At 39.5% G+C, this 16,093-nt stretch overlaps 1 protein-coding gene across 1 annotated transcript in view; it reads right to left on the bottom strand.

Moving 5' to 3' along the window:
- Positions 1 to 16,093, bottom strand: part of LOC122549768 (aryl hydrocarbon receptor-like) — a 187,566-nt gene that overhangs the window by 63,568 nt on the left and 107,905 nt on the right. Inside the window, exon 4 of the mRNA XM_043689763.1 lies at positions 4,737 to 4,826. Within this exon, the coding sequence (XP_043545698.1) occupies positions 4,737 to 4,826 (90 nt within the window). The remainder of the gene's footprint in view (positions 1 to 4,736; positions 4,827 to 16,093) is intronic.

Below are 16,093 nucleotides of genomic sequence, written 5' to 3'. Positions count from 1 at the left end.
CTTAATTCAAACTTGATTGGAAATTGGTATTTTTTCAGGGTATAACTTAAATCGATTGGCTGACTTGAGATTTATTTTTGTGTCTAGGCAATGAACTAATCGAGTTGTTCAACACTGTTACATTGTTGCCTTATTGAGAACACTTGGTGCTGTGTCCAGTAGTTCTGCTGCTTTTCACTCTCTTAAAGGTACACCCACATCTTCATAACAATACACCATCTGTCAAGTCTTGCCCACTCATTTAATCTGTCTATAAACCTCTGCAGACTCTGTCATCCTCACTACTGAACAAAACAGATTTGACAAACATTCATATTAAACATTAAGTCTTTTCTCTTCACAGACGCTTCCAGCCGAGAGGTTCTCCAGCATTTTCTGTCTTTATTACTAAAACTCAAAGCTATGCATCTGTTTCTAAAGTCCAGGATTCATTTTTTTTAAATCAAAGATTTGTAATGCATCCTGCTATAAAGATTTGTGCATATGAACCACTAGGTTTTTCTGTTCCTGTGCTCTACTTTAAAATCATAATTTATCTCATATTCCCACTCTTGATTCTATGCCCATAGTTGTTTAGTCTCATATCACAACATTAATGAAGCATTGCTTTATTTAACTCAAGGGCAAGGTCAAACCAATCCTGTTTGACTCTTCCCGCCTCAACTCCTGATGGAATCCCCTTTCTTGAAGCTTACCCTGATGGTGCTCACTTTCTATCTTAAAATGAGCTTCAGTGCTAGGACCCCAGTTGTCCACAATTTATGTTAATGATTTAGAAAAGGGAAATAAACTCTATGACGCTATGAATTGAATGGAATATTTCAAACTTTGCAGATGATACAAAAAGCTGGTGGAAGGGTGAGTGGTGAGGAGGATACAGAGATGTTGCAATATGATTCAGACAGACTGACTGAGTAGGTAAATGCATGGCAGATGCAGTATAACATGCGTAAATGAGAGATTATCCACTTTGGTGGTCAAAATATTATTATTATTCGAATGGCTGTAAATTGAGAGAAGGGAATGTTTAATGAGACCTAGGAGTCTTCATACACCAGTCACTGGCAGTAAGCACACAGGTGCAGCAGGCAGTAAAGAAGGCAAACTGTATGATGGCCTTCATTGTGAATGATTCTCGTACAAGAATAAAGATATCTTGCTGCAATTATACAGGGCATTGGTGAGGTTACAACTGGAGTATCATGTGCAGTTTTGGTTTCCTCATCTGAGGAAGGATGTTCTTGCTATAGAGGGAGTGCAACAAAGGTTTACCAAAATGATTTTTGGGATGGTCGGAGTGACATATGAGGAGAGATCGAGTCGGTTAGGACGGTATTCACTTCAGTTTAGAAGAAGGGGGATCTTTGTAGAAGTCTATAAAATTCCAAGCGGTTAGATGCAGGAAGGATGTTCCCAATGATGGAGGAAACTCCAGAATCATGGGTGATAGTTCAAGGATAAGAGGTAAATTTTTTTTACGACTGAGATGAGGGGAAATTTCTTCATTCAAAGAGTGGTGAGCCTGTAGAATTCACTACCACAGAAAGTGGTTGAGTCCAAAACTTTATATGTTTTTTGCTGAGGTGGTAAATACAGCTGCCGTGGCTAAAGGAATGAAGGGATATGAGGGAGGAGGGTGAGATTTGAGTATTGAGCTCAATGATCAGCCATAACTCAAGGGGTCGAATGGCCAACTCTTGCTTCTATCTTCTGTGCCTTTTCCTATGTAAATTCCATACCATGTCTATCACCAAGAAAATCATCTCTGAAGTATACAACTTTTCATCTTTCACCCTCATCACTGGTGAAGACATCATTCATGGTTCTGGTCTGCTACAGGTTTACGTTTTCAACATTCACTTCACTGGCTTCCTGATTTCCCAACATACACAAGCTACAATTCAGTTGGAATTTTACTGAGTGTTTTTCAGCCACCACACCTGGTCAAGTCAATGTCTGTGACTTCATTAATTCATCCAACAAAATCATCATCCTAATCTACAATTTTGCGGCAACATCTCACAGTGGCGGTCCTCATCACATCTGATTATGGCTCACTGAGTACTCCCTGTTCCTTTGCTCTACTACCATCAGTGCCACCACCTTCAGCCTCTTGCTTTCAGCATCTAAGATATATCCTTCAATCATATTAAATCTCTTCCCATCTTCAAAAGTATCCTTATAACTTAACTGTACTTTGGTTACCTCTAATTATCATCCCATATATGGTAACACACAACCCACAAATACAAAACACCATAGGATGCTTTCCAATAGTAAATGAAAAAAATGTTTTTTTGATGTTGATATAATCAGTATGCTTTAAGGGTTCAACACACATTTGAAGCACTTGTAGTTCAAGATACTTACCCAATGCTACTAAAGTGGGCATCCCACGTCCCACAACCCCATCAGGCTGGCTTGCTATTTGGTTGTAAAATGCATAACAGACTGCTAAGTGGATGGATAGCAAAATGAAAATCAGTACAAAAGAATATTTATGTATTCGGGAAATTCTATTACCTGCCAGTCATGTTTATTAGATAACTGATAGCAATGCACGTTGAGATATTGTGTAAGTTACACAAAATAACTAAAGGTTGTTTATGTACCTACATGAAGACTCAATTTTGGGTCTTTCCTTTGAAAAGGAAAAGACAGTCTAAGAAGGTACATTCAAAGCAAAGTACACCTTTTTAATATGCTAACACTTACTAAAATTTGTATACGTTAAAATAAATGTCAAATTTAAAACCTTACTTTCACTAAAGGAATTTGACAGTTTGACTTGATACTGAATGTAACCAGCTAACTTTAGCCATGGACTCCAGTCAAAAAATGTCTACCCATTGAGATTGCTGGCTTCCATCGCACTTTGAAATGACAACCAAGGCAGGCAGCCTTTAAGCAACTTGGCACTAGATGAATATACAGAGCACTCAAATCACTGCAAAATGATTTAGTGGCTGCTCTGGATGAACATTCAGAAGCAGGAAGTGCTTATGTAGGACTCCAGCTGGTCCAAAAACCTAAAGTGTCCAAGATGAAGTTTTGAATTACCTCATTAGAAATGCAGGGAAGTGAATTTTATGATAGAAATAAAAGAATGACCAAATATATGACTTTCAATGTTAACGCTGGGTCCCAACATGCGTCAATGTCGGGGCCCTGGCTGTTTGTGGTTTATATAAATGATTTAGATTTGAATGTAGGAGGGTTTAATCGGTAAGTTTGCAGATGGTACAAAAATTGATAGGGTGATAAATACTGAGTAGGGTAGGCTTAGACTAAGAAGGATATAGATGGGCTGATCAGGAGCAAATGAAGTTTAATCTGGATAAATGTAAGGCAATGTACATGTGCAGGGCAAATAAAGCTAGGAAAGATATGATAACCAGAGGGACCAGGAGGATCAAAGGGCCTTGGTGTGCACGAACACTAGTCCTTTAAATTATCAGGTTAGGTGGATAACATCGTTAAGGTGGTAAATGGTATACTTAAAGTCTATGCCTTGGCTAATAAAAGTAAGACCAGGGCTGTTTTGCTGGAACTGTATAAAATGTTGGTTAGGCCACAGCTAGAGTATTGTGTGCAGTTTGGAACCACATGAAGAGGAATGTAATTGCACTGCATAGGTTGCAGATGAGATTCAGCAGGATGTTGCCTGGGCTGGAGAGTTTTAGTTATCAAGAGAGATTAGAAAAACTGGGGCTGTTTTACTTCGAGCAGACGAGATTGAGAGAGGATAAGATTGTCATGCATAAAATTATATGAGGGGCATAGATAGGTTAGACAGAGAGAAACCTTTTACCCTTTGATGGAGGGATCAATGACTAGGGGGCATAGATTTAAGTTAATAGCAAAGATTTAGAGGAGATTCAATGAAAAACATTTTCACCCAGAGGGTGGTGAGGATCTGGAACTCACTGCCTGCAAGAGTTGTAAAGGCAGGAACCCCTATAACATTTAAGAAGTATTTAGATGTGCATTTGCAATGCCAATGCATAAAAGTGCTTGAAAATAAGATTAGAATAGTTAGGTGGTTGTTTTTGACCAGTGCTGATGTGATAGGCCAAAGCGGCTTTTTTCAGCACTATAGATCTCTGAGACTTTAAAATGGGGTGGGAACACGTTTATAAATCCTGCTCCAATTATCTCCCAAAATCTAACCACACTTTACTCAACAACTGTACTTGGTGTTAACTCTCACTGCACAATACCATGGCTGGTATAACTGATACCTAAAACCCAAAGACCTAAAACGCACATTAGCCTAACGGTTTTGAAATTCAGTTATTAAACCCAAGTTCCAATTCTGTAAACCACTGCAAAAAAAATCTTTTAAGAATGCTTTCATACAGTGAGCCATACGAGTATTTCTTCAGGCAATTGCAATAATTTTTAGTTTAACAACAATCAACTCTGCTGTGTATTGTATTTTTTAGCTTCAGAGTGAAAGAATAAATAAATAACAGTTTTGAACCTTTGCCCGGTATAACTGCTGAAAAATAAATGTAATTATTTTGACAGACAGCAAATTACATCTCCGCGTCAGTTAATAGTTAAGGAAATACCAGAGCAATCAGATTGTTCAGGTCCAACTTGAATTTCACACGCAAGCTGTCACATGCAACCATGGAATATAAACTTGGAACTCCAGAACTGTAATAAATGAGATGTTCATTTTGAGTTCCTTATACATTTATAACACACAAATAAAGAGAAAAAAAGCCTACCTGGTGAAACCCCAGATAGTCCTGGATGGTGGAGGATGCATAAAAAACTAAACCTTCAGCTGTAATCACCAGCACAAATCCACTGAGAGCCTGCAAAGTAAAAGAATACCAGAAGTCAACCAAATAGGTCAGTAATAGGATTAAAAACATTTCCTGTAAGTGAGGTGCACAACCTATGAGTCACAGAACACAGCTGGGAAGTAGAAGACAGCAGCTCATAATAAATAATTTCAGCCTATTGAAATGCTCTCCGCAATATAGTTGCATCTCGTACAGTGTGGTGTCAAAATATTTTTTTTAAAAAATGAGGTTCAAAATCATTCAATGGGTGAACACATCACTTCCTACGATACAATTCGATTTTGCCTGGGAAGTTTGCCCTTGTTTGTTTTGGGGATGTGAGATCACTGGCAAAGTACTTAATCACATAGAGAAGATGGTGCGCCACTTTCTTGAATTGTTGCCATCTGTGTGGTGTAGATATGTCCACCATGCTGCTGGAAAAGGAGTACCAGGATTTGTATCCCATGATAGTGAAGGAACAACATTATAGTTTCAATTCAGAATGGGAAAGAACTGGAAGGAAACTTGTAGGCAGTGATGTTCCTGCGCATCTGATGCCCTTGTCCTTCTTAATGGCAATGGTTTGAGGGTTTGCAATGGTACTTCTGGAGGAGGCTTGGTGAATTCTTAGTCTCTGGCCAGCTTTTAATATCATTATTTATTTGGCTGGTCCAGTACAGCTTCGAGTCAATGCAAATCCCTAGAATGTTGATACACCAGTAGTGATGTCTTTAAACATCAAGGGGGGATTGATAGATATTTTTGTTGGAGATGGTCATTGCCTGGTAATGTTCACATTCACACATAATTTTCTCCCCATCAGTACAAGTCTCACTCTGGGTTCAACTGTGCAGTGTTTTTCCTTACTCACTCTCACCGACCCAATCCCCTAGACTAATAACTCTCCCTGTCTTGTGTGTGTGACAATGCTGCTCCTTTAACAAGGTTATTCTGTCCTTGTTTTTTTTTTCCAGACACAGAAGTTCTGCCGTGTCTGGTTTGAATGCGTTTTAGGGCCAATTTGATTATAGCCAACAGATATTGCCTGAGTCAAAAGGCTTTTAAATTAAGAGAAACACTTGGACAATGAAACGGAGTGGCCAGTTCTCCCAACTCACCTTTTCTTTGGTTTGAGCAAGCAGTCGGTCTTTGAGGCTGCTGGTCGAAAGAAACAGCCACATGGAAGAAGGTGTTCCATGCTGAATTTCTCTCTTTTAAGACCCTGTGTTTGATTTTACCTTTTTTGCCAAGGGGTGTAAATGGGGATTGTTTCAGAAATTTGGAACAGCATCATTAATTGAGATAATCTATTGGGTTTTCGGATGGGTTAAGTATTCTGTATTCTGTTCTCTTTTGCTTGTGTTTCATTAGGTTTTTTAGATAGATTACTTACAGTGTGGAAACAGGCCCTTCGGCCCAACAAGTCCACACCGACCCGCCGAAGCGCAACCCACCCATACCCCTACATTTACCCCTTACCTAACACTACGGGCAATTTAGCATGGCCAATTCACCTTCCCTGCACATCTTTGGACTGTGGGAGGAAACCGGAGCACCCGGAGGAAACCCACACAGACACGGGGAGAACGTGCAAACTCCACACAGTCAGTTGCCTGAGGCGGGTATTCTGTAAATATTTTTTTTTGTTTAAAACGGAGTGGTTGGATCAGCTACATCACTCCTGGAACATACACTTTCACCTGCCTCGAACAATTAGAAGATTAGGATCTGGTCTACATTCTTGAAAGGTTTTGAGGGGCTCTGGCCTGGTTTATATCATGTGCTATTTGCACACTCACCAGGGGAACCTCACCACCTTTTCTCGAAGGTAGCCAGCAAGGGGGTCAGTATTGGAGGTAATGGAGGATGCAGGAGTTAACCTTGCCAGCATATCCTCTGAGGGATCAGTGTCTGCATCCTCAGAGATGGAACCAACACTGACAGCTGTGCCAGCTATTTTTATCTCAGTCTGTGCCCTTTCTCATTATGTGGGAAAGTGGTTCAGAATAGGGTAAAAAAAAAAGAGAGGGACAGGGTGCTCAATATTTATCTGCTCAATCCCTTCAAGGATAGACTGTGAGCAGGTTAGCAACCAGGGAAGATGCAATGTCAAGTGCTGTCTGCTTTCCCATCACCAGTGTGAATGCATTCTTAACGTACCCAAGCTTCTACCTGTTTTTCACAGCTCATTCCCTCTCATCTGCTGTAGACAGAATAACTGACCAAACTCCTGATTGGTATCTATGCAGCTGTGTACCTGACTTAGCACTACAGTCCTAACTAGTTTCCCTGGACCTCAACAACTGACCGTGGCCTATTTCCCAGACTGTAATGAAAGGGAACTCCTGACCTGAATGACCCAAGTGGTCAAATGACCATGTCCAAGCCCATAGTTTGGGATCAGACAAAGGTGTTGATTACTGAGTCAGTACCCACTGACTACTGATAATCTCCTCAATCTTACTTTCCTTAGATTTGGATATATGGCTATTTGGTTGAAGCATATGCAGTTTGCCAGCAACTGCTGGAAAATGCTGTAGATGAGAAATTGATGTAACACAGAGCCATATAACAACATGTTCACCCCTTTGACTGATCACTGCTGACAACCATGAAAAGGAGCCCTGCTTTGTGACTGTACTATACAAGTACCATGAGCTTCTAAGTTCAAAATGAGGCATCAATGCACAAAAGGGTAAAGCAAGGCAGAGATGCTGCGAGCATCCAAATAAATGCAAAGTCAGTGAACACAAAGAGAGTAAATCAAGAGGCCTCAGATGTTCCCAGCTCCAATCCACAATATGGCAACCGTTCCTGCATGCAAAGTGGCCTGGCAGAAGCTTTGGAATGGAATGTGTTGGTTTGGTCTAAAGTACAGCAATAAGGAGCTGCACAATATCATAAGCTAGTCTGACAAGAGCCGCAATGACGTGGTAAGGCTGTTGCCTGGTCGATGCCAGCCTTTGTGGATGGAGGTGCAGATGGTCACTGCCCATGGTGTGTGTCCTGAGATATTGGGGAATTATGACTAAGGTGGATGTCCAGAGAAGATGCTGGCAAGTTTGAGCCTCCATGTACCCTCTCAGATTTTCATAGTAAGAGTCCCTGACATCTAGTTTCTCACCACTACCTGGGAAAATAGCAAACCTGTTTATAAACAAGGTGAGATTAAGTAATAAATAAGACATTATTTTCAGGATCTTTATTGCTCACAAGTTGGATTCTTAAACAGCTGTTGATATCATAGATAGAAATTTGGACAATTTCTTTGTGTCGATGAGAATCTAACTTTTCTATTTTTGTCCTATTTTCCCACAGTCTTGCCAATGCCTATGTCATTCTGAGGAGAAAGTGAGGACTGCAGGTGCTGCAGACTAGAATAGAGAGTGCGGTGCTGGAAAAGCACTGCAAGTCAGGCAGCATCCAAGGAGTAGGAGAATCGATATGTTGGGCGTCCTAATGAAGGGCTTAGAGTTATAGAGTCATACAGCACAGAAACAGGACCTTCGGTCCAACTCATCCATGCCGACTAGATATCCCAACCCAATCTAGTCCCACCTGCTAGCACCCAGCCCATATCCCTCCAAACCCTTCCTATTCATATACCCATCTAGTGTTTTTTAAACGTTGCAATTGTACTAGTCTCCACCACTTCCTCTGGCAGCCCTTTCCGTACATGTACCACCCTCTGAGTGAAAAAGTTGCTCCTTAGGTCTCTTTTATATCTTTCCCCTTTCACCCGAAACCTATGCCCTCTAGCTCTGGACTCCGACCCCAGGGAAAAGACTTTGTCTCTTTATCCTATCCATGCTCCTCATGATTTTGTAAATCTCTATAAGGTCACCCCTCAGCCTCTGAGGCTCCAGGGAAAACAGCCCTAGCCTATTCAACCTCTCGCTATAGCTCAAATCCTCCAACCCTGGCAACATCCTTGTAAATCTTTTCTGAATCCTTTCAAGTTTCACAACATCTTTCCGATAGGAAGGAGACCAGAACTGCATGCAATATTCCAACAGTGGCCTAACCAATGTCCTGTACAGCTGCAACATGACCTCCCAACTCCTGTACTCAATACTCTGACCAATAAAGGAAAGCATACCAAACACCTTCTGCAAACTTACTAACTATACCTCTTATGCTCACATCAAAATCATTTTTAGAAATGATGAAAAGTAGAGGACCCAGCACTGATCCTTGTGGCACTCCACTGGTCACAGGCCTCCATTCTGAAAAACTACCCTCTACCACCACCCTCTGTCTTCTTCCTTTGAGCCAGTTCTGTGTCCAAATGGCTAGTTCTCCCCGTATTCCATGAGATCTAACCTTGCTCACCAGTCTCCCATGGGGAACCTTGTCGAATACCTTACTGAAGTCCATGTAGATCACATCTACCACTCTGCCCTGATCAATCCTCTTTGTTACTTCAAAAAACTCAATCAAGTTTGTGAGACATGTTTTCCCATAAATAAAGCCATGTTGACTATCCCTAATCAGTCCTTGCCTTTATAAATACAGGTACATCCTGTCCCTCACAATTCCCTCCAACAACTTGCCCACCACCGACATCAGGCTCACTGTTCTATAGTTCCCTGCCTTGTCCTTACCCCCTTTCTTAAACAGTGGCACCACGTTAGCCAACCTCCAGTCTTCAGGCACCTCACCTGTGACTATTGAGGATACAAATATCTCGGCAAGAGGCCCAGCAATCACTTTCTTAGCTTCCCACAGAGTTCTTGGGTACGCCTGATCAGGTCCTGGGAATTTATCCACTTTTATGCGTTTCAAGACATTCAGCACTTCCTCCTATGTAATATGCACATTTTTCATAGGCTAATGCCTGAAACGTCGACTCTCCTGCGCCTCGGATGCTATCTGACGTGCTGTTTTCCTAGCACCGCACACTGGACCTATGTTATTTTGAGTTTGGAAAATCTCAGCCCTCACTATTATCAAAATTTGCCACCACTTGGATTTTCCTGGCCTATCTCCCAAGTCTCCAGCAGACTGATAGTGAAGGATTGCTTTGATTGGTTAGCAATTGCACACAACTGTACTGATGGTAAACATCATACTGAATTAGCTCAGACTGTTAGTTTTGTTTCTAAGTTAGCTTAAGGGGAGAGTAACATATTCCTAGCAGAGCTATTTACTTCCAGTCAATAAAATAGAACCATTTTTAAAAAGAAATTCTTTAAAGTCAAACAGTATGGTGCTCTTCTGTGTAGCACCACAAACATCCGCATAGTCAGCTTTTATTTATTTTGTGGTAGCACAGGGTTGATATAACCATTCAAAAATATATACATAATCAGGGCAAGGGTCACAACTAGTAATGAAGGAGCAATTATACTGCTGACTAAATGTGAATGATATAATGATCACTCAATAAAACAGAATATCAGAGATAGCTACAGCTAACCTATAAAAGGGTAATTTAATCCAGTCATGCCGATGCCAATATTAAAGTCGAGTTTGCTTATCAATATCAGTACCGTCCACGCACTTCAATGCCAACAAGTTAGATCTGTATTTTGTATACTTGAACTATTTAGCAATGTTTTGCTTTTATTTGTGTTACCACTCTGATGTGCTGAGCCTGTAGATGCACAACAAGGGCAACTGGCATGTTTAATCTAAATAACATCACTACAGGTACTTCAACACTGAGAATTTTTTTTGATTAGATTCCCTAGAGTGTGGAAACAGGCCCTTTGGCCCAACCAGTCCATACTGACTCCCTGAAGAGTAACCCACCCAGACCCACTTCCCTCTGACTAATGCACCTAACACTATGGGCAATTTAGCATGGCCAGTTCACCCGATCTGTACATCTTTGGACAGTAGGAGGAAACTGGAGAACCTGGAGGAAACCCATTCAGACACGGGGAGAATGTGCAAACTCCACAGAGACATTCGCCTGAGGCTGGAATGGAACCTGGGATTCTGGTACCGTGAGACAGCAGTGCTAACCACTTAGCCACAGCGCTGCCCCTATACTTACTATTTGTTATTATATAAGGAACAGTTAAGAATGGAGCAGAAATGAAGGGGGAGGATGTGTGTGCATTGGGGGGGGGAAGAGAAATGCCAGAGAATGAGCATTAAAACCATTAAAAGAAAAATCCATTGGGAAGAGAGGGAGATAGAGAGATGAGTAAGGAGGTAGAGGAAGGGGAGAGATTCTGGAGAGCTGGCAGCTCTTCTTTAACTGCCACACAATAAAGTCAAACCAACAATAATTGAGGGAGGAGCAAGAGTTGGTCAGGAAAATAGATTCTTTGATTCAGTTCCTTAACATGAATTCCTGCTGTATTACTGAGGAGACCTAACCCCCTCAAAAATATATTAGAAGATAGCCTAGACCTGAACTTTCTTATTTTAAAGGCAAGTGCCAGGCGTTGCATTCTGGATGCAATTTGATTGGTCAACTTCCAATGTTGAATCTAAACACACTTTATTCATACACTATAGTTAAAATACAACAAAAGAAAGAATTGGAATAACTTCATTGGAAAACTTAACAGGGTAATAGATTGTTCAACTGCTGAACAGTAACTGTTCCAATATAGTAACATCCCATAATAAGCACACTCTTGACAAAGGCAAATTCAGTAAAACAGATTGGCTGACATACAATTCAACTGCAGGACGAGAAAACCCCAGCTTTTTCCTGTAATCGAGGGAGGTAAAACAGGTTCTACATCCAGCTTCAAGACCCCAGCAACTACTATTGAAGGCTAAAACAAAAATATCTTGGTTCTATAGGAGCTTGCCCCCACCCATTCAGGCTGCTTCTATTGTTCCAACTTTTAAAAAAAAAACACGAAGGCCTCACAAGCTGTATAATTTATCGGCTTTGGAACAGACTGCTTGGCACCTCTGTCACAACCTTTCTTCATAGAAAAAGGGACAAAATACAGCTCTTAAAGCCATAGTATTGCCAAAGCTGTTTAAGTAGGCCTGATAAAAACTGTAGCGAGTCAGGAAATTCCACCAACATCTTGGAAACAGAGTTTCCAGAGGAAAGCAAACAAACAAAACAAATCTATTAGAAGACAGAGCATAGTCCAGTGGCTTATTATGCTTGAGGCAAGGTCTTTAAGGTCTATCTTGGACTCTTGCTATGTCAGCCAACTATCCAGTTTGGGCTCTGATATCATGCCAATGCACACTAAGTGGGGGCCCTGGGGAGTGCTGCTGAACAAACAGACCTGGGGTGCAGGTGCACAGTTCCTTCGAAGTGGAGTTTCAGGTAGAAAGGATATTAGCATGCTCGCCTTCATTGGTCAAAACAATGAGCCTAAGAGTTGTGATGTCATGTTGCAGCTGTACAGGACATTGGCGAGGTCACTTTTAGAACATACCTTACAATTCTGGTTACCCTGCTGTAGGAAAGATGTTGTTAAACTTGAGAGGGTGCAGAAATGATTTACAAGGATGTTGCTGGGAATGGAGGGTTGGAACCACAGGAACAGTCTGAATAGGCTGGGGCTTTTTCTCCCCGGGGTGTCGGAGGCTGAGGGGTGACCTTATAAAGGTTTATAAAATCATGAGGGGCATGAACATAGTGAATAGCCAAGGTCTTTTTCCAAAGGCGGGGGAGTCCAAAACTAAAAGGCTTGGATTTAAAGTGAGAGGGGAAAGACTTAAAAAGGACCTGAGGGAGAAATGAACTGCCAGAAAAAGTGGATACAATTACAACATTTAAAAGGTAACTGGACAAGTTTACATATATGAAAGATTTAGAGGGATATGAGATAAATGCTAGAAAATGGGACTAGATTAATTTAGGATATCTGGTCGGCATGGACGAGTTGGACCGAAGGGTCTATTTCTATGCAGTTTGACTAATTCTGTAACTATGCAGCATCAAACTATAGGTGTCAGACTGAATAATGTGCTGTGTGGACCCAGTCAACTCGGAGTTCTTTAGGCAAGTGAAAATCAATGAAATATTAATGACCCAAAGAGCTGCTGTCTTTAACATGGTGTGATCACAAAAGTAAGTTTAACTGAACATCATATTGTTGATAAAAAATAGATTTTCCTCAGCATAACTGGTATAGATAACTGAGTAAGTGCTGAATACATAAACATACCTTCTTAAGTACCTGATAAAATGAAGTTTGAGTGCTTTATGTCAAACTAGTGCTTTAATCTGAGTTAAAAGTTAAATCCTTGGTCAATACTGAATAACAAACTGATTATGAACACCAAAGATTTCACAACTTGGCCTTCGCAGCTAATACAAGTTCCATAATAATTTGTCACCTTTGTTCAAATATGTGATCAATCTGGGAAATCACAGGAAACCAGTTATTGTAATTATTGAAATCACATCCAGTAGCATAGCTGAACAGTGTCAATTCCTAGTGGACCTTAATCTGAAAATATCTACCATGAGAGCTATTCTAGAGAGTGACACTACTAGACAATTTAGATTTTTCTTAAAAAAAATTATCAAACCACCTGTCTTTTACTGAAACACAACTCTGCAATGCATTTGATTTAACAATAAAACAGCAGTTTATTACACAATAGAAATGAACATAAAATAGAACAAACTATTTATGTAGAAAACAACGTGAAAGATTTCAAAACACTCAAAGTACAAACGTATATATCCTCAACACCATCACTTTAGAAATAAAAACAAAAATTGCTGGAAAAGCTCAGCAGATCTGGTGGCATCTATAGAGAGAAACCAGAGTTAATGTTTCGGTTTCTAGTGACCCTTCTTCAGAACATTCTAAAATAGATTTAATTTAATATTTGCAATCCAAGCCCTGGGCAATCTAATGGTATTAAAATATTCGAAGGCAGAAAATTTTGCAAGAAATAATTTCAATGTTGTTATCTTTTCACTTGGCTGCTGTAAAATAATAACTGAGTCAATATCAGTACTTGTCAATTCTATGTAGACCAGCACATTGGGAATTGGGTTAATCTGACATACTGAAAAGTTAAAAATCAAACAACACAACATTATAGCCCAACAGGTCTATTTGGAAGTACAAGCTTTTGGAACACTGCTCCTTTGTCAGGTATATAACTTGTTGGACTATAACCTGGTGTTGTGCGATTTTTAACTTTGTCCACCCCAGTTCAACACTGGCATCTCCACGTCATATTGAAAAGTAACACTTCTGATGTAGAGGGATATATTTTGAAGATTGAATACAGGTTTGAAGAGTTATCACTGTGTATCATTAAAATAATATATTTACAACAATGGAAGATAGAAAATAAAGTAAGATTTATAGTTGTAGTTGCCCAATGTACATAAATATGTTAAATGCAAAACATTCTCAAAAGGCATTTACAACATAGGCTTTCAATACTTCAACTGGTTGACCACATTCAAAGTCAGAAATACAAGTACGTATTTTTAATTCAGTGACAGTACTGCTGAACCATAATTAGCAATTCTAATGTATAAATCGATCAGAATGGCCTGGATACCATCAAGCATCCTTCATTCCATATTTCCCTTCCAAGTCCTTCTACACTACCCAGACATTGAACATGGTATTACAAAATCAAGTTTCTGTGCAGAATGATGTGTCAATTTAGCACCACTTCCAAAATTACATTTGTGTGCGTAGGTAGGGTATTGTTTACAACACAGAAGCTATAAAAATGACTCAGCGAAATACATTTAAATAATCTTCTGTTCTCAACATTGGCATTCAGCAGTTCATACACTATCAGGAAGTAATTGTTGTAATAGTTAGGGGAAAGTGGATGATCGTTTCAATATTAATCAGTGTGCCCATAAGCTTGAGAGAACCGAGAAGCATTTGAGACTCCGGCCCTCATGTTTTTGGAGCCCGATCAACAAATATAATCAGTAACAATGCCCAGGCAATAGGAGGGGAAATGGCGTGGTGGTGGTTTGCGTGTGTACTATACATGGCTGAAGGGTGAGAGAAATGCAACCAAGCCACAAAAGTACACATTATTTATATCCACGCGTTATACAAACCCAAAGGAATTTAATGAAGTACAGCTCATTTCTGATCTTTTCTAGAACATGTAAAAGAAACAAATTAGCTCTGTTAAGCAAAATAACTCTACTGCTGATCTCACATGATTAAGTGTTATTACAACTGAAATTGACTTTGTCAAGGTTTTCTTACTAAGACATTTTGAAACATCCAAATAGCAAAAGTTTTTAAAAAAACTGTTAAGAAATAGGTATATCAACATAAAATGCATGGACAGGATGATAAAAACACATCCATTCAATTCCAGCTAAAAATAATGATGGCTGAGCACCTCAGATAATCTTGGATTAGACTCAATTCATCCCAGAGAAGAAGCCACACAGGGAAGCACACCAAATGCATCTACAGCTTACTTAAATACAAATTGGCTTGCTTGTCTTTCACTCAATGACAGAAATTAACACACTGAAAGTTTGGAGAATTTTTTGTTTTAAAATTGTTATGACTAAGTAACTTTTTTAGGCAAATATAAGGTAGGCTTTTCAAATAATTATCTCTGAATTACTTTTTCAAATTAAAATTGCAAGTTTATCAATTGCAAACACCATGAAGTGGATCTTAAATACATATAGCGCCACACAGCATTTACATTTAGATTCCAATAATACCAGATTGATCCAAGTTTTAAGCAAGAAAAGTTAGAAATGTCATTGCTTTTTGAAGTCTCACGCACTTTTGATGTAAAATGCAATTTAGCATAATGTGAATTGAAAATACAAAACAAAAACAACAGTAGTAATATAGCTTCAAAGCCTCAACACTTATAAATAAGTCACAATCAAACAATGTTTGGACAAGATTTCCCCTGCACAGCAACTCGCTCTTGATAAGTCACGCAATGGCCATTTATCTGCACTTAGAATCAATAGAGTTCATGGTGATTGCTGTGATAGCAAATAGAACATTAAAAACTTGGCAGACAAGTGAATGAGCTTGGATTAAATTCCATGGCTCCCAGACTATGAGATTCTGTTTACGGTTATTCATAAAAAGCAATAAAAGAGTGTTTGTAACAATGAATTTAATTTGGTACAAATGATCAACATAAATTATCTTTACCACTGTCTTCAATCACAATATTATTCACTGTGTGAAGATGTACTCCCTAATATCAGTCCAAAGTTTGCGTTTTTATTAGTTTGCACCTCTGCTCCCTTACCCTGTGGTCATCAAATCATTTGGGAAAAACTTCAATATTATACATAGTTTCTGATAGGCAAAATAATTAGCACAATTAACATAGAGAAGTATCTCATGTTGATTTAGTAAGGGTAACTGACATTAAGA

The sequence above is a fragment of the Chiloscyllium plagiosum genome, chromosome 5 (genome assembly GCF_004010195.1).
Source record: "Chiloscyllium plagiosum isolate BGI_BamShark_2017 chromosome 5, ASM401019v2, whole genome shotgun sequence".
Taxonomy (NCBI): Eukaryota; Metazoa; Chordata; class Chondrichthyes; order Orectolobiformes; family Hemiscylliidae; genus Chiloscyllium; species Chiloscyllium plagiosum.
This window is presented reverse-complemented; position numbering and strand designations above follow the sequence as displayed.